The sequence below is a fragment of the Bactrocera oleae genome, chromosome 6, assembly GCF_042242935.1.
Source record: "Bactrocera oleae isolate idBacOlea1 chromosome 6, idBacOlea1, whole genome shotgun sequence".
NCBI lineage: Eukaryota > Metazoa > Arthropoda > Insecta > Diptera > Tephritidae > Bactrocera > Bactrocera oleae.
Genome location: NC_091540.1, coordinates 9,185,880 through 9,206,018, shown reverse-complemented (window position 1 = coordinate 9,206,018; position 20,139 = coordinate 9,185,880). Strand labels below are relative to the sequence as shown.

Genomic DNA, 20,139 nt, shown 5'->3' with positions numbered 1-20,139 from the left:
TGCTAATGTGTTTGATACGCACGATCGGTTCGCAATGTGAAGCTGCACTTGAAATATGGCAACGCTATCGCACATTTCCGCTCTGACATTCCGGGCATTTTTTAAGCGATTTGTTGTTTTTCAGCGATAAATCCCAGTGGCTGAATGCTGAGCTCCGCTGAGCTATAACACTGTGAGAACATAATTATTTAAATACATAAGTGTAAAAAAAAAAATTACAAAAAATAAATGGTTTTGCATATCCTCTGCGCGCCTATAAAAGTGCCCGATTGCGCTTTAATTGGCCAGTTTTCGTGCGCCCAGCGCTCGGGTTTGTTACGTCGTTAAGTCTCGCGAGTGAAGTGAAGTTGAAGTGAAAAAGTGGAAGTAGAAAAAATTGTGAAAAATAGTAAAAAGTGTGGAAAAAGGACATGCGCTGCACTGAAAGGCAAAAGGATATTGAGTGGATCACTAGATCCTTAAAGGATAATAATTAACTCATTTGTTGAAAATTTGTTATGTGTACGATCTCATTGTTTTTTGTGCGTTTATATATACATAAGTAATCATATGTGACTTCCGCTGTGTGGTGAATTTTGCGCTAACTGTACTTTGAAAGTAGAAAAGTAGTAAATTCAGCTATTAAAGTGTTTTAAAACTAAAGGATTATGAGCTGGAAATGGATTTCGGTTTTGCTGTTGCTGTTGCTGCAGCAATGCAGCCAACAAATTGTCGCAGAGGCTGATGTACAAAGGTGAGTCGGTGAAAAGTGTGAAAAATTAGAATAAAAAAACTGAAAAATAATTATTTGAAATACTAAAATTATAGATATTATGTCAAAAAATATAAAAATTAAATTTTAATTATTTTTCGTAATATTAATTTCATAAGCAAAATTTTTAAGTCAGTCTATTATCTAAAAGATCAAGAACTGGGGTTATTTAAAATCAGTTTTATTAATATTTGAGCTTAATTTAAATATTGTACAATGGTAAACAAAAACGTTAACTAGGGTTTCATTGAAGCTATAAGATCCTTTATAAATAAAAATTTTTCCAAACAAGTATGCATTTTAATCGATCAGTTTGTATGGCAGCTATATGCTATAAAGATCAGATCTAAAGAAATCCTTAGGAGATTGTACCACTGCTCTTGAAAATAAACCATGCTAAATTTTGTAAAGATATGAAAAAGTTTTCCATACAGGACTTGCATTTTGATGGTTCAGTTTTTATGGTAGCTATATGCTATAGTAATTCAATCTGAATAAATTATTTGAAAATTATACCACTGCTTTTGGTAATAATTCGTGCCAAATTTCGTCTAGATATCTTGTCAAATGAAAAAGTTTTCCATCAAGGACTTAATTCCGATCGATATTTCAAAAACCCTGTGTTCAGGGTGTTTTATTTTTATAATAATATATTATATTTTTAGTTTTATATTTATAATATTTATAATAATATATTAAGCTTCCTTTAACACTTCCAGGCAATGTTTCGATTAGGATATATGAGAATCAAATTTTATTGTTGAATCATAACTGATTGTTCAACATGCAACATTGCTTCACACTGGGTTCATCCGCATCTAATTAAGCTCAAGCTTAGCTGTTAATACTGAGCAATAATTGAGCGGAACTGAACACATCTCGGTGAAAGCCAAATAACTTTTGCTCATTCACTAACGTATTTCGATAAAAAAATATTTAGAGTTTTTGTTTTTGAAATTTTTTAAAATATTGTATGAAATAAAAAATGATAAGATTTCTCGAATTGGAAATTCCACAAAAGGACCTTCGTATTAATCCGACGATTTCGTTGTTAAAATGTATTGTATATCATCTACTATTCTTAAATTTTTTTTGTTAAAAGATGTACTGTTCAAGTTTTCCCATTTTAAACTTTGAAATCTTATCACTATCAATGCGTCGAGGCTATTATATGGCCAATATCGGCCCGTAGATACGATTTCTTGTGTTGTTAAGACTCTGGCGCTAGCTATTGGCGTACATTTTTGGCAGTTTAGTTGGCTTCAAATATACATGTATGTATATATTTGGCGTGGGACCATAATCACTAGTTTAGGTACTAATTTCTTACTGTGGCCGTCTAACGGTATTTTATATAAGAGATTTTCTATTTTGTATTTTATTTATTATTTTATTTATTTTTTACTGATTTATAGATAGTATTTAAATTAGTTGAAATATATCAAAGTACGCTTGTCAAACTTGCTGAAGTTAAGCGTCTAAACTCTTCTTTCCTTTCTATAGTCCTATCAGTGCCGAGAATGAGAATCTAGCTGTTGATAACGATCGTGAAGAACGCGACTTGTTTGGATTTTTTAAGAAAGCACCCGCGGCTGAGCCGCTGCCGTCGGCTAGGTAAGTTAAGTAAAAAATTGTAATAACAGTAATTATTTTCAAAAGTTGCAAAACCAATGTGGCTTTAGCAAAAACAATGCTTTTTGTATAATATGAGTATATAGAACAATAAAACGCAAAGAGGCGTTTTACTAATACACATGTATGGTTTATGTTTGTGCTTGTGTTATCAAGTTAAAACGGAAATTGTTAAAAAGAGAACGCTGACAAGCGCAACTAATTTTATTTGCAATCTTCTAATTTCAGCCTGAACTTAGGTGTTGGCACTGTGTACGGCGGTGGTGGGTAAGTGTTTGCCGCAACGTTATTTTTATTAGATTTCTTTTTTGCTCATATTTTGATTTTACTTATTGATATTATATAATTTTTTGTCTTCTTATTAAATAATTATTCAACAGTGCTTATGGCGTCAAAACAAGTTACTCTAGTTATGGTCACAATCATGGTAGAGGTGGCGGTGGTTATGGTGGTGGAGGTTATAGTGGCTATGGCGCTGGATATAGTGCTTATGGCAGTAGTGGACAGCCCTATAAAGGTGGTTACGGATCCGGCAGGTATGTTGTTTTTTTAAAACATGGTGCAAGTGGTTTGGTTCTTTAGTTTTATCAAAGTTAAGCTTAATTAGTTTTCAAACTCGCTTAGATATGATAGCTGTTTTCAGATATTTGAACAAAGTAATATGAAGACATTACTCGAATATAACAATTTTGTACCCAAATTTTGTATATATGTACCGCAACTTCTCTTCATTTATCTCCTTTAACATTTGTTTTCAATGTTGTAACAGCCTTGGCGCACAGTCCAGCTATGATTTCTTAACGCACGAAAACCCTCAAATTCCCTCCTATGGCGATTGCCCAGCATACCAGTTGCCATCAAAAATGTCACTGAAATGTCGCGGCAATCAATGTGAGGTCAGTTGTATGGCTGAATATAGATACCCTGATGGCACGAGCACGCTGAAGTTGGCTTGCATAAGTGGCGATTGGATAATACGCGACTCAGCGTTTACCAGTGTGCCACCCTGTCAAGGTAAGTAATTCAGTAGGAAGTTGAGCTCAAATCCCAAATGAAAGTTTTCTTCTTACCTTTTCATCTGTGCCTCCTTAGCTACTTGTACACCACCTTGTGACAATAACGGTATTTGTATCGAAGCTGGCGTTTGCAAATGTGCTGAGAACTTCTATGGCCCTAGGTGTCGAAATAAGAAGACCTTTTGCAGCGGTAAGCCACCGATACCGAAAAATTCGCGAGTTCAATGTAGAAATAAGTGAGTACCTTAGTATCACACTAAATTCTAAATATGCTGAGTAATCTGTTTTGTTTTTGGTTAGCGTCTGCAATGCTGAATGCATGAGCGGCTTTCAATATCCTGATGGCAGTTCCATAGCGAATCTCGAATGCGTGGATGGCGTTTGGTTTCATAAGCAGACAAACTCGGTAAAGCCACCGGATTGTGCGCGTAAGTATTATTAAAAGCAACATCATATATTACTGTAACAAAAAATATGCTCTGCTTATTATGCTCTCTTTCTCTCTCTCAGCGATTTGTGAGCCCGCCTGTCAGAATGGTGGCAAATGCATTTCATTTAATATGTGTCAGTGTACACAGCAATATCGCGGCGACTACTGCCAATACAGTAAGTATGTAATTGTTAATGATGTAGGTAACTCTATGTAGTAGTACTGTTATATCTAAAGATGTTTATGTAAAAATGTTTGCACGGGTAACCCACACACCTTACTAGTGCGGTTCGATATTTTTAGTGCAAAGTTTATAAAGAAAAATGTTTAAAATTATATTTGGTGGGTTGCCACATAAATTAAAAGCTGCATAAATATAATAAAACATTGTTGTCTCTAACAGAAGTGATAAAAAAGAAATTTTTTTTAAAAATATTTTTTTGAGAGTTGCCACGTGACCAAATATTTATTTATGTAAATTGAACCAAAATATGAAATACTAGAATTTCAAAAAAATGCTATCCAAGGCATATTTCCGCAACATTTCTTTCAAAAATATAATTTTTAGCGTTGCCACGTAATTTTATATACAATTCAAAACGAAATCAAAAAGCTTTTCTACAAAAATATTATTTTAAATAGTTGCCAAGCGACTACAAGTACTTCTTTTATTAATTTATACTAAAAACTTATTTTTCTATTTCGCTCTCCACTTAAGGCGTGCAAGCTTGTAATGTAACCAATACTGGCTTCAACGGCAATTACAAATGTAAATACGATGGTTTGGAGGCTAAGTGCAAATTTTCCTGTGCGTCATCACCGGGCACAACGGTACATGGCAACCTAAATATTGAGTATACATGCAAATATAGTGTGGGCGATTTCTATCCTAAACCATTGCCCAAGTGTATATATGGTAAGTTGATTTACAAAAATTTTTTTCTTTACTAAAACAATTTAATTTCTGGTGAAATCCAAATCGCAAATTTTTTATTTACTTATTTTTATCACGCAGCACCTGGCTACACGGTCCGTAAGGGCTCTACGACTTATTGGAATCGAACTTCTGATGGCGGCGCTGGTGGCGGTAGGCTAGTATATGGTCACGGCGAGCAATGGGTTACTGACCGTGAGCGTATTCAAGCCATAATCGATAAACTTTCGAATGTTCACAGCGTAATGTCAATTGAAAATTATTTTCTATTTGCTAAAGTTGTAATTTTTATTTATTTCTGCTTTACAGGAGTGGTGGTCCTCTGAGGAGAGACAAGTTTCATCGACGCGCTACACACTCTACACGGAAGGCGATGTCGATGTGATGATCGATCGTACGCCCAAGCCGGCATTGTGTACCACTTGGGGTGGCATTAATATGAAAACATTCGATGGTTTGGTTTTCAAGTAAGAAACGGTATTCTTAGAGGCATATCACTGGCCTTAAATGTTAAATTATTGATTAATCAGCTCAAAGAAAACTTAGAGCTTAGTAATAACTCCTACATGTTTTTCAGAGCCCCTCTTTCGTGTTCGCATACTTTAATTAATGATAAAGTCGATGCCACATTCGATATAATACTTAATGCTTGCCCATATGGTTCCGGTTATGGCTGTGCGCATGCGCTGACGATCTACTGGCAATCCATACCATACACGCTAGATAATATAAGTAAGTTACGGTTATAATTTATATATATTATTCTTAACCGCCAAATTAATATACCGTCTAACACATTTCACACAGATGGCACTGTACATCTATCCACGCCAACGAAGAAGTTTCCCATACCAGTACAGGTGATGGGCATGAAAATAATACCGGTGGCTGAGCATTTGCAAATTCAATTGGAGTCCGTTGGACTACAAATAGACTGGGATCGTCATCAATATCTCGGCATACATGCCGGCCCGTTGTTGTGGTCCAAAGTTGGCGGCTTATGTGGCACATTAGATGGTGACTATATGAACGACTTGATGTCGAAAGGTGGCGTAGTCGTGGAGACGGTCAAGTCTTTCACCGACTCATGGCGCGTTGAAGATAGCTCGGATTTGTGTGTAATGGAGAATAGTCGTGAATTGGAATTCGGTTCAGAGACTTGTGAAGCGACGAAGCGTGCGAAGGCTATTAACGTCTGTACTCGTCTTTTGTCGAATGATAAATTAGAAGACTGCATAAAAGGCATCAACTTTGAGGCTTTGCTGCGTGCATGCGTGGATGATTATTGCAATTGTGCGAATCGGGAACGACCAGAGTCTTGCAACTGCGACGGCGTCTCCATGTTGGCTAAGGAGTGCGCATTCAAGGGTATAAAATTGGAGCATGGTTGGCGTAATTTGGAGATTTGTCGTAAGTGGACGATATACATATATGTTCCTAATTACTAAAGTATCGAATTTCAGCTGTAAGCTGTAGCTATGGACGTGTCTATCTGCCTTGCGGTCCGGATGTAGAGCCCACTTGTGATATGGCAATGACACCAAACCCAGCAAAATGCAATGAAGGTTGCTTCTGTCCCGCCGGTACGGTGCAGTATCAAGATGCTTGCATTGCACAGGAGTTATGTCCATGTACCATGCGTGGTAAGGAGTTCAAAGCGGAAGCGGTCATAAAGAAGAAATGTAACACATGGTAAGCCGTCTTAAATATGCTGCCAATCTTAGTGGGTCTGTACTAGAAATAATTTTATTCGCCAGCACCTGCAAAAGCGGCAAGTGGAAATGCACGGACGAACAATGTGGTGCGCGTTGTGGCGCAATAGGTGATCCGCATTACCAAACTTTCGATGGTAAACGCTTCGACTTTATGGGTCAGTGCTCATATTATCTGTTGAAGACCGCTAAACTATCGATAGAGGCGGAGAATGTGGCTTGTTCTGGTTCAATTTCTGAAAATCTCAATTTGGTAGCTGCTGCGGACAATCCATCTTGTACCAAGTCGGTGACGCTACGTTTTGCGCTCAAAAATGGCGTACAGAATACTGTGCGCTTGAATCAGGGCATGGCTGTGCATGTTAATGAGAAGGAAATTACGAAATTCCCGAAAATTCTGGGCGCTGGTGAAGTGCTCATACGTTTGGCTAGCTCAAGTTTCATGACTGTTGAGTTCCCTGACGGCATACGTGTTTGGTGGGATGGTATCTCACGCGTCTACATCGATGCGCCGCCCAGTTATCGCAATAAGACCGCCGGTCTCTGTGGTACATTTAACACGAATACACAAGATGATTTCTTAACACCGGAGGGTGATATTGAAACGGCGGTGGAGCCATTCGCCGACAAGTGGCGTACCAAAGATACTTGCGATTCCCCAACTGAGACAGTACCTGGTCCACATCCATGCAGCGCTAATCCAGAAAAGCGTGAAAATGCCGAAAAGCACTGCAACTGGATTATGGATGAAATATTCCAAGACTGCCATTGGACCGTCGAACCGGAGCAATATTATGAGGATTGCTTGTATGATGTGTGTGCATGTAAAGACGAGCCGGATAAGTGTTTCTGTCCTATTTTGGCTGCTTACGGCAACGAATGCGCACGTCAAGGTATCAAAACTGGCTGGCGCATGGCGGTGAAAGAGTGCGGTGAGTAATTAGTTGTGTTAACCAAACTTGAATTCAACATACGAAATTTGTAATTTATTACAGCTGTGAAGTGCCCAATGGGTCAAATATACGATGAGTGTGGCGATACATGTGCGCGCACCTGCGGTGATTTGGCTACCAAAAATGCATGCAAGACCGAATGTGTAGAAGGCTGTCGTTGTCCGCATGGTGAATACTTGAATGAAAATAACGAATGCGTGCCGCAACACAAGTGTCCATGCACTTACGATGGTATGACCTTCAAATCTGGTTATAAGGAAGTGCGACCTGGTGCAAAGTTTCCCGATTTATGGTAAAATTTAAGCACACTTGGCTTTCCTTGCTTATTGACAAACATTTTCGTTTTCTGCAGCACATGCACTAATGGTCTTTGGGAATGTGAGGATGCTGGTCCCGACGATGAGAAGAAATATCCACCTTCATCCCAATTACGTGCTGAATGCGTGAATCGTCCATTCGCTGAATTCTCAAAGTGTGCGCCCACTGAGCCGAAGACCTGTAAGAATATGCATGATTATGTGAAGAATATCGAGGATTGTGTACCCGGTTGTGTCTGCATGTCGGGTTATGTCAATGATACTTCCCGTAAAGAATGTGTGCTGCCAGAGCTTTGTTCCTGCCATCATGGTGGTAAGAGTTACGCGGATGGTGACAAGATCAAGGAGGATTGCAACCAATGGTAACTTTTGTTATAGATGTTGTTGCCTTTTGTCGCCTTCATTGTTTTTGTATTTTTTTAGTGTTTGTAAGAGCGGTAACTGGACGTGCTCCACGAATGGTTGTGGCTCAACCTGCTCCGTCTGGGGTGATTCACATTTCTCCACTTATGATAATCACGACTTTGACTTCCAAGGTGCCTGCGATTATATACTCTCCAAAGGTGTGGCGGAGAATGGCGATGGTTTCACGATAACCATACAAAATGTATTGTGTGGCACCATGGGCGTTACTTGCTCAAAGTCGGTAGAGATTTCACTATCGGGCAGTGTACAGGATTCTCTTACGCTGAACTCAGACGCCTCTTACATAACCGACCCGAACAAATCGCCGATTAAGAGTGAGTAGCAAAATATTCAAACAATTTTTTCTATTAGTAATGTTGATTCAGGAAAGACCATATGAGATTTAAAATATTTATTACAAAATATTATTTAGAATAAGGTGATACCATTTCTAAAGTACTTGAAACTGAAAAATGGGGATCCAAAAGCAGACTTAACTGAAAAGAGAAAAGATACTTTGTTTCGTAGATAGAGAATATCTAGTTGATAGGGGTTCGCCAGTAAGGCCTTTGTTGGTGGCGTCATCTTTTTGTGGAGTATGAGACAAACTACCACATTACTTCCAGCCGTTAGCTGTGAAGTCAAGAATGTTACTTTATCAAAGCTCCGTCTAATTCCGTGTTAGAGATAAAATATATGTAAAAAACTATATTTTTAGTAGACCTACACTTGTTATTCTTTAAATGGTTTCAACTCATCAACTTTCAGAAATTCGCGATGCAAGCAACACCAAGGGGCATGGCGCCTTCCACATCTACAAGGCCGGTGTATTTATTGTGGTCGAAGTAATACCGCTCAAATTGCAAGTGAAATGGGATGAAGGTACACGCGTCTACGTGAAACTCGGTAACGAATGGAAGAACAAAGTGAAAGGATTGTGCGGCAATTACAATGACAATGCTGTGGATGACATGCAAACGCCATCGCAAGGTATCGAAACCAGTCCGCTCATCTTCGGACACGCATGGAAGGTGCAACAATTCTGTGCCAAGCCAACGACACCCATAGATGCGTGCAAAGAGCATCCGGAACGTGAGACGTGGGCACAGCTCAAGTGTGGCGTGCTCAAATCGGAAATATTTAAGGTAAGAATGCCGGCTATTGTATGTAAGTAAGTATAGTAGACAGCAGATAATTAAAATTCCAATACGCATTGCCATACTAATACTTAAGTGCGCTGTTCTCCACTTAACTTTCCACCTGCCGCAATCTCACTTACCCTCCCTCTCTATCACTCTCTTCTGTTTTACAGGATTGCCACGCTGAAGTGTCTGTCGAGAAGTACCTGAAACGTTGCATATACGATACGTGCGCTTGCGATCAGGGCGGTGATTGTGAGTGTCTGTGCACAGCGGTGGCTGCCTATGCACATGCCTGCTCCCAACATGGCATCAATATACGTTGGCGTACGCCGCACTTCTGTCGTAAGTACTGCAAATACATATAAACCGTGTGTATGACATATGCGTGAGTATGTAAGTAAGGTAGTTGCTTAAGGGTCACTGTAAGCTTGCAAGGTTTTGTGAGTGTGTGTGGAGCTCGGCGTGAATGCAGTAGCTGAAAATCATTGTCTTTTCAATTATTCATTAGTGCAAATCGTCACATGCAACGTCGACGACAATGCAAGTGGCAAGCAAGTGGTAGATGCCTTGCACATACTCACATATGCATGCAAAATAATATGTAGGAACAAGCGCTTAATGCTTCGATTGCCGCGCAAGAGTGGCATAACTATGCTTCGAGATGCACGTATTAACATATATATATATGTATTATGTATGTTCTTTTGTTCCATTATACTTATGCCCAAGTAGACTTTTCGATTAGCCGTAATTGATACTTGAAAATTATTCATTGTGCTTTTAAATTTGGCCTATACAGCTAAACTCACCATGCAACGAGCTTTGCTCAGAAGCCGCGAACATATTTTACCAGTTAGTGATTGTGCGGAAAATCCATTTTTAGGGCCGCAAGCCATTATTCACACTTGACAGAAGTTTTAAGATTCAACTTTATTACATTGACGAAAGTACTAAAAGCTTCCTAGGTACGAACAGAGCGCAAAAGCAAAGTATGTGGTCAACCATTTTGTATGCCTAAGCTGCCTCTTCCCGACGTGTTTTTCGAAGATAGCTATATCCTAGAGTTTAAGCAGTTTATATGCATATTTAGTATCCTACTCACGTACGATTCAGTTCACGAAAGATATCCGAACTCTTTCAGTCGATACCTGGAGATACATACACTATAGGCATTGCGGATTCTTTTAGCGACAACCACATGATTTAACTCATACCGACATTAAGGAATACTTTGGGGTTATTGTGGTCTAACACTACGGCTTCAATATGCTTGATTTCCTCAAACATCTTCCAGAACAAGTTTAAGGAAAAAATTAACTCTAGTTCGCATATCCGATGATAGACTTACGTTTATAACAAATAGCTTTAAAGAGTGCTGCTGAGGTGTGAGGTCTTTTCTCAATAAAATCCGAATACCTTTTGGTCAGCGCACGTATTTAAGTAGTGAATTTATAAAGTTTTCAGTGTAAGTGCCTTCTGATAGATTTTCTTGCTTCCACTGATATAAATGTGGATCGATAGCGCAAAAATCTTGTAGAATCGGAACTGAAAACTGAACCGTCTGATGGTTTGCAGACGATCCTGTACCGAATCGATGCACTCATCTACTATAAACACAGCGAAGAAATGGGTTTCCCTCCTAGGTTTAACTTGACAGATATAAATAGAAAACCCCTAGCCAGCATGTGAGCTCAAAGCAATTCCTGTTATGGAGGGATAAAGACATCAGTTTATCAGAATTTATAGACATCCAAATAGCGGTATTATAACCCTACTTCTGTTTTTTTTACTATTTATCAGCAATGCAATGCGATCCACATTGCGCCGAATACAAAGCGTGTACACCTGCGTGTGCTGTCGAAACTTGCGACAATTTCCTCGACCAAGGCATGACGGAGCGCATGTGCAATCAAGAGAACTGTATTGAGGGTTGTTTCATAAAGCCCTGTGACGAGGGTATGATCTATCTAAACGACACCTACAAGGAATGTGTACCGAAGGCTGACTGCAAGCCAGTTTGTATGATACGCGATGGCAAAACTTATTACGAAGGTGATGTAACGTATACCGACGATTGCGCCACCTGTCGTTGCTCGAAGAAGAAAGAAGTTTGCAGTGGCGTTAAATGCAAGGAACCGCTAACAACAACGGAGCGCCCAAGTAATAGTGTGCTGGATAGCACGACACCACGTGCCTATGGCACCGATACGCAACCGAAGTGTGTACGCGGTTGGACACATTGGTTCGATAATGACGGCGATGCGACGGGCAAAATAGTACGCTTGAATGATGAGGAGAAGCTGCCACGTTACAATCGCATCGAAAGCATTTATGGCACATGTCAGAAGAAATATATGAAGAAGATTGAATGTCGTGTTGTGGATACACACGAATCACCTGACTATATGGATGAAAATGTGAGCTGTAGCTTGGCTGAGGGACTCGTTTGTAAAGGACAATGTCACGATTATGAATTACGTGTGTTCTGTGAGTGCGACGAAGCAGCGGTCACGACACCACCGCCAACTGAAAAACCGCAAGTCGGTTTGCCATGCGACTCTGTGATAGCCGAATATAAAGAATATCCGGGCGATTGTCATAAATTCTTGCACTGTCAACCGACGACTAACGGCAATGGTTGGACTTATGTGGAGAAGACTTGCGGTGAATACATGATGTTCAATCCAACGTTGAACGTGTGCGATCACATAGCCACTGTACGAGAGATCAAACCAAGCTGTGGTAATGTTCCTGCGGAGCCAGTAACATTGAGTGAATGCGCCGAAGATCAAGTGATGGTAGAATGCGCAAATCAATGTGAATTTACTTGCGATTACTATGGTTCGGTGAGTAGACGATTGAGTATGTGTAAAGAAGACTAAGTGAAATTTATGTTGGAATTTTTAAACGATTTATGTTAACCTTTCTAGATACTGCGCAAGCGTGGTCTCTGCCAGAAAGGAGAACACTGCAAACGTGGCTGCGTTGATAAGAACCGACCCGATTGCTTCTCTGTGGGCAAGTTCTGGCGCGATGAAAATACTTGCGTAGAAATGGATGAATGTCCTTGTATGGACAAGTCGGAGAAATACGTACAGCCGCATATGCTAGTGACCGGTGAGGAGGAAGTGTGTCAGTGTATTGATAATGCCTATACTTGCATACCGAATGAAGTGCCGGAATTGCGTAAGTTTTCACTGTGGCATGCTTTGCTTTGTGATTACTTTGCTTAGCTTTAACAAAACTATATTTTTAATACTCTCCTTTAAAAAAATAGCATATATTTTGGTCACAACTCCCGCCGAGGACGAGCATGAACCAGACTTTCTGCCATCCACAATCGTACCACATCTGAATTGCGAACCAGAACGGTTGGTTTGTGTGTAGATATTATGAAAGTGCTTACTCTAAAAGAAATCTTTACACTTTCAGCTTAGTACCGCTGATACAAGGCGATCTACCATTGCCGGACAGCGCCTTCAATGCGAGCTCTACACTTAATGCCTACAATGCGCCCTTCATGGCACGCCTTCCCGCCAATCCCAAAAATAGTGTGGGCAGTTGGTCGCCCGGTATCGATGATCAGATGCAATATCTACAAATAAGCTTTCCGGAACCGGAACCCATCTTTGGAGTTGTTATGGCTGGCAGTCCAGATTTTGATAAATATGTTACACTCTTTAAGGTAACTTCAAATGATTTTTGTTTCCACTCAGCTGGTTTTAATTCCTACACATTCGCAGATACTCTACAGTCCCGATGGTGAATCTTATCATTATTTAGTCGAGGAGAATGACATACCACAAAAGTTTAACGGTCCACTCGATTCACGTAAGCCACATAAAACACTCTTTCACATACCTGTCGAGGCGAAATCCATACGTATATATCCCATGAAATGGTATCGTCATATTGCTATGCGTGTGGAACTCTTGGGTTGTGGTGAACCGCGCACAACAACAACTTTGACTACTATGCCTGAGTCGAAGTTTGAGAAACTCATACAAACGACGACAACGAGACCGATTAATTGGCAAAACGCCGGAAAGTGTGTGGACCGTATGGGTGTGGATAATGGTAAAATGCATTCCACACAAGTGAAGGCTAGTAGCATTTGGTTATTACCACAACCGGCTAAGAAGCCACGTCTCATAGATCTACTGAAACTTTCCTCACCGGTTGGCTGGCGCCCCGTGGCCAATACGCCGAATGAATATGTGCAATTCGACTTTTTGGCACCACGCAACATTTCTGGTTTTATCACTAAAGGTGGCCCATCTGGCTGGGTTACTAGCTTTAAGGTTATGTTCTCGAAGAATAAATTGATTTGGAATAAGGTGCTATTCTTTGATGGCCAACCCGAACAATTTCGTGGAAACTATGACGAAAATAGTGAGGTATTAAATACGTTCCGTTCACCCATATTGACGCAATACTTCAAGATAGTGCCTTCGAAGTGGGAAGAGAATATAAATATGCGCATAGAACCAGTGGGTTGCTTCGAAACTTATTGTAAGTGAAACGCTGAGGCAACATAAAACAAAATATTCTATAACATTACATATATCATTCACAGTGGAAGTTAAGGAAGAGGAGCCCGAGCTCGATCGGCCGCCACCAAAATGTCAAGTTTGTGACGGCATTCTAGATACGACAGCGAATAGTGGAGAGTGTAAATGCACAAACGGTCTATTCTGGGACGGTCAAAACTGTGTTCAGAGTAATTTGTGCCCGTGCATTGATGAATATAGCACGTAGGTGTAGATAGTGCATTAATCAACGCTGCAATAATTAATTTTGATTAATATCACTTTATTTCCGCGTATAGTTATCCCATCGGCTCTAAGTTTGAGAATAAGCAGTGTGAAGAATGTGTTTGCGTCTTGGGTGGTCATTCCAATTGCAAGCCCAAAAAGTGTCCACCATGCGTGGAAACCAATCTGCGTTCTTTAGTTACACCGGATTGCTTCTGCAAATGTGAGCCCTGTCCGAAATACCAACGCATTTGTCCGTCAAGCGGCGACTGCATTCCGGAATTATTGTGGTGTAATGGTGTGCAAGATTGTGCTGATGATGAAGATGAGTCATGCAAGAAGACAATAGTGGTGACGCCTCAACCAATTATAAGTACGAATGAAAGTAAGTACCATTTTTGTGGGAGTAAAAATAGTTTAATGATGAATGATCTTAAAAATTCTGAGAGTTTTTTTGTAAGAATTAGGTTAAGAATAGGTTTTTTATATATAATATGAATAATATTTTTTTAACCTAAAATGCAAACCAAATGTGATTCTTAAATCACCACAGCCATTATCATCAAATGCCCCGAACCAGAATGTCCACCTGATATGAGAATTAAGCTTACGGAGAAGAAACAACGCAAAATGTCACAGATGTTCGCTAGAGCGTAAGTATTAACTATTAATTATAGATATATATATTTATATATTTATATATCTATCCCTGTCTCTCTTGCTCAGTTACACCGATATGGAAGAGTTCGGTAATATGATCAAAATTACCAAGACCAAAGTGTTGGTAAGCGAAAGTGAAGAATTCCTTATGCTGCCGTCGGGAGAAGTGAGCGGTGTAGAGGAAGAAGAGTGCGCTGAATTCACTTGTGTACCGATACCTAAAAAAGAGGTACTGAAGAATGCGACTGTCACTTGTGTGGAACCCAAATGTCCAGAAAACTATGAAATTGAATTGGATATGTCTAATGCGAAACCGGGACAATGCCGCAAATATGCGTGCGTACTCAAGCCGACAAAAGATGACTCATGCGAGATTAGTGGTAAATTTTTCACCACATTCGACGGCACTGAGTTCAAGTACGACACTTGCAGTCATATATTGGCGCGTGATATCAAGAACTCGAACTGGGTGATAACTGGTAAGTGGTTTTTATCGAAGCTCATGATTTTCAATGATCGCGTGTTAAGTTACTCGTATATCTGTATAATGTGGAGACCTTCGACTTAGGATTCGGCAATACAGCTCTACATTTTAAGTTTGGCGTAGTATATAAGAAACAAATATGCTGATGTGCTAAGGCAGCACACGTGAAGCTCAGCGCTTTGTTTCAATTAGAATAGAAATTAACGAGCTTAAATATTACTTTCAGTACATATACTCTGCGAAGATGAGGCGCGTCGCGTTTGTCATAAATCTATCACCATCAAGGACATCGAGTCGGCGGCCATATTGACGATCATGCCGAATATGAAATTAAATTTCAATGGTTTCGAATACACCGTACCGCAACTGATGAACTCACCCATCTGCAAGGCGGCCTTCGTTATCTCGCAGCCGGGCCAAACGGTATTGGTGGTATCGCGCAAACATGGCTATTGGGTGCTTTATGATGATATTGGTTACGTTAAGATCGGCATATCCTCTAAGTATTTACGCACCGTGGACGGCCTCTGCGGCTACTATGATGGCATTGCGGGCAATGATAAACGCACGCCGGATGGCACTTTGATACAGAACACAGGCAAGTTCGGTGACAGCTGGTTCGACAAGAAGATACCGAAGGAGATGTGCTACCCACAAACGTGTCCATTCGAGTTGCAAAAGAAGGCGTTGGCATTGTGCAATGCGATTAAGTAAGTTTTGGTGTGCTTGTGTTTGTGAGCGGTGTCTAAACACGTCGAGTGTCTGGGTAGTTGTTCTGAGCATATTATTTGCAGTTATGTATGTATATATGCCCATAGTGATTGTACATTTGGGTTTTGGGTGCGCAAAGTTCGCATTTTGTGTAATGACATGAAATTTTGTTTCAACTCCGCCAGGCATCCGGTGTTCGTTAAGTGCAACAAGGCGGTCAACTACAAACAGTTCGTCAGCAAATGCATGGAGAGCACTTGTGAGTGCCTACGGGCACATCCGGGCGAGGACAACACTTGCAAATGTAATGCATTACAGGACTTTGTTGCCAAGTGTTTGACAATCAATCCCAATATACAATTGAATTTGTGGCGTGCGGTGCAGCAATGTGGTGAGTAGTTGTTAATCAAGTGAGGTGTTTAAAAGATTTTTGTTTTAAGCAAAATAAATGAATTTATATATTTATTTACCTTTTTCAATAGAACTTGAGTGTCCTGCTCCACTTATTCACTCCGACTGCTATAAGCGGCGCTGTGAGCCATCGTGCGACACGCTAAACACCGACGATTGTCCGATTATACCAGATGCCTGTTTCCCCGGCTGTTACTGTCCCGAAGGCACTGTGCGTCAGGGCAAAAAGTGCATAACGGTTGCGGAATGCAAAGATTGTGAGTGCAATTCCTTCGGAAAATCGCAGTTCTTCACTTATGATAAGCGCGATTTCCATTTCAACGGCAACTGTACATATTTGCTCTCGCGCGATATAGTCTTACCGGGACAATACAGCTTCCAAGTGCGTGTTTTTGTTGTTGCTACACTAACTATATTCCTTCATTAACTTTATTACTCACTCTTAAAGCTTTACGTAACAATGGACTACTGCAAGCGTTTGGGTTATGCTTCGAATTCAACTGAAGAATCATGCATTAAATCTTTCCATGTCTTCAATGGTGATCATCTCATACACATTGAACGTCCGCGGGTTGGTAAGGTGCCACGGATACTGGTTGATGGCGCTGAGAAAAATGTGCCGTTCAAAAATTCTTGGGTCAATATACGCGAAGTCAACGGAAAAGAGCTTCTGTTGTCACTTTTGGAAAGCCACGTGGACTTACGTGTCTCATATGACGATATGGTCTATACGGTAATTTTTGAAATGAAATGTTTTCTTGTTCTTTTTATACGCTAATACTAAAATTTTAATAACCTTTCACAGCTTTCGGTGCCCAGCATCAAGTATAGCGGCAAGATGGAGGGTCTATGCGGCGATTGCGATAATAATCCTAAAAACGATCTACTAGAGAACCCCGCCAATAAGAAGGCACGCACACCCAACAAAGAACTAGCGGTCGTGCTCCAAAGCTGGAAGGCTGAGGAACCGAAGTTGGGTAATGAACTGCAAATTTGCTCTAGTGAAATTATAACAGAGAATGAATGTGAGCCACCACCGCCGGAGAAAGATGTCTGTCTGATGTTGTATAATCAGGAGCTCTTCGGACAGTGCAACATGATCATTGATCCTGGAAATTATGTGGCATTGTGCCAAAAAGAAATGTGTAAGCCCGGCAGTCATCAGCAAAGTACTTGTAACTTGATGGCCGCTTACGCGCACCAGTGTGCACAACAGGGTATATGCTTGTATTGGCGTCGTCCGGAATTGTGTCCTCTCGATTGCCCTAGCGATATGGTATATGAATCATGTGGTTGCGCTAAGACCTGTGATACAATCAGGGCGTTGCATGAATACGATGCCGTCAATATGAAGACCGATACGTTTGTCAAGACAGTGGAATCAAATGATATGTGCCTGGCAGAGGAACGATTTGAAGGCTGTTTCTGTCCACCCGGTAAGGTTATGGAATATGGCGAATGTGTTGCGGAAGAGTCGTGTGTAAAATGCGATGATTTGGTGCACGTACCAGGCGATAAGTGGAAGAAGGACAAATGCACCGATTGTAATTGTAATATGGAAGGAAAGGTCGAGTGTGTGGAACAGAAGTGCCTAATAGAAGAGAATATTTGTGCGGAAGGCTTTATACCGAAGAAGATCGAATCCGCTGACATGTGTTGCCCACTTTACAGATGTGTGCCGGAACAAAAATCACCGCCACCAATTGCATGTCTCGAACCTTTAATGCCTGTATGTGGTCCCGGACAGTTTAAAAAGCAGAAAACCGGACCAGATGGTTGTCCGCAGTTCATTTGCGGTAAGTGTTGAGATAAATAAAATTGTATAAGTAGCTGAATTATTTGTATATAAAATACAGAGTGCAAGCCGAAGGAGGAATGCGAACCCTTAGAATTGCCACGCGCACTCAAACCTGGTGAAAAGGTTGTGACGGAAGATCTGGGCTGTTGTCCGACTCAAGAGATTGTCTGCGACGTCAGCACCTGTCCGCCTGTGTTAAAGGAATGCGCCGAACGCTTCTATGAAGTTATTAGGAAACAGGAACTAGATGATTGCTGTCCACACTACGTCTGTGGTAAGTATATGCGTAATATGCTCGTATCAAAATATATTTATGACTAATGTATTTCACACAAACAGAACCACCGAAGGATATGTGCATAGTACAAAATGGACTGGGTGAGAAGTTTATTAAACCGCTGAACGCCAAATGGCCACATCCCACAGATCCTTGTAAGCAGGAGACGTGCGCTTATGGTCCGAATGGCAGCACATTAGTCGTACCAACGACTGAGACTTGTGATACCTACTGTCCACCTGGTTTTAAATATGAGAATAAGCAGCCTGAACTCAAATGTTGTGGTGAATGTGTGCAAGAGAAATGTGTGTTGGGTAACGAACTGTACGAAGAGGGCGCTACCTGGACGAGCGCTGACAATTGCACAACTTACAGTTGTTTGCGCAAAGGAGAAGTCCTGATAGTTTCATCTTCACAAGAGACTTGCCCAGATGTGACCTCTTGTCCAGATCACTTGTTGGTACCCTCCGAAAGTGGCTGCTGCGAGGTGTGCAAGCCGGAGCTGATTGTGGAGAACCAAAGTGAGTTGCTTGAAGGGATTTGGATAGAATTCGATCTTTTCATTATTTGCTACTTTTCATGTTTACAGAGAATTGTTTGCCGGTTTCGTTGGCTGAACCAATGACTCTGGAGATTATCGAAATTGTTCAGCCTGGTATGGGTAAATGCATAAATAAGGAAGCTATACAAGGATTCACAGATTGCGACGGTGCCTGCCCTTCCGGTTCAAAATATAGCAAAGGTTAGTATGTGTGTCTTTATAGTGAAGGACGTATTATTGATTGAAACTTGTGATATTTACAGAATCAGGCACCCATGAGAAGCATTGCCGTTGTTGTAGCATAACAGGCTGGAAATCAGTTGCGGTGCCGCTGATTTGTGAGAATGGAAGCAAGATCGTGAAGAAGGTATGTAATAGACTATACAGAGCAGTAAGAAGTCAAGATGTTGGTTGACACTGGGTTTGAGTTTGGACAAAGAGTGAATTTAAGTTTAGGATTAGGACTGTGACTAAAGTTTGAGACTGATGCTGAGGTTGAGACTAGAAGCGTTTCATAACAAACTGAGTTTGAGATTGAGATGAATGCTGAGACAAAGTTTTAGACAAAGACTGATAGATACTGATATTTAGGTCAAGACTACAAGTGGAACTGTAGCTCAGAATTAGCTTGGTGTTGTGAGCTCGAGCTCGGTTGAGCGTTATGCTGATAATGCAAACTTTTATTTTCGTTGTTTTAGGTCGACGTACCATCTAGCTGTGGTTGCAGCCCTTGCGCAGAGACTACTGATTATCAGATGGGTGATAAAATTGATATACGCATGCAACCGCTACCTCGTTTGCGGTCTGGCAATTTCAACTAAACGCTGAAAAAATTGACTTTGCTTTCGGAAATACCTTCTATGTTTAATTTTAAGATTTGTTACTAAAAAGTGAAAATAAAACTTACTTTCAGAAAATATTAAAAATTAACAACTCGTCTTTTTATTTTTGGTAAAGAACCGTGGTACACTCTCACCATTGCTAGTTCAAGGTGTGAGCTCGTGAGTTGAGCTATGGCCGCGTTCTATGCCGGCAATTGTGCAAAGTGCCGCCTGTGGTAGTGGTAGTGGCTCGTCCTTAGTTTCGATCGCTTTTATATTTTCATAACATTTTGCTATGCCAACAACTATTTTATGCTCTCGGTCTTAAGTAACATTAGTTGCTTGCATTTCAAATGAGCAACATCAAGTATTCGCCACTTTGCCAGCATA

At 40.6% G+C, this 20,139-nt stretch overlaps 1 protein-coding gene across 1 annotated transcript; it reads left to right on the top strand.

Moving 5' to 3' along the window:
- Positions 1–303: 303 nt before the first annotated feature.
- On the top strand, positions 304–19,861 carry Hml (hemolectin). The gene is made up of 39 exons (XM_014230800.3): positions 304–733; positions 2,255–2,365; positions 2,612–2,650; positions 2,764–2,919; positions 3,153–3,397; positions 3,476–3,635; positions 3,700–3,827; positions 3,910–4,005; positions 4,548–4,745; positions 4,845–5,005; positions 5,073–5,230; positions 5,341–5,495; positions 5,571–6,173; positions 6,227–6,455; positions 6,521–7,407; positions 7,471–7,720; positions 7,781–8,107; positions 8,169–8,485; positions 8,919–9,295; positions 9,463–9,634; positions 11,093–12,138; positions 12,223–12,478; positions 12,570–12,663; positions 12,725–12,977; positions 13,036–13,804; positions 13,869–14,046; positions 14,121–14,431; positions 14,600–14,699; positions 14,773–15,185; positions 15,417–15,900; positions 16,087–16,292; positions 16,384–16,694; positions 16,761–17,045; positions 17,118–18,108; positions 18,169–18,384; positions 18,450–18,908; positions 18,977–19,129; positions 19,192–19,295; positions 19,627–19,861. The coding sequence occupies exons 1-39, from the start codon at positions 648–650 to the stop codon at positions 19,747–19,749; spliced, it is 11,607 nt and encodes a 3,868-aa protein (XP_014086275.3). The 5' UTR covers positions 304–647; the 3' UTR covers positions 19,750–19,861.
- Positions 19,862–20,139: the final 278 nt, after the last annotated feature.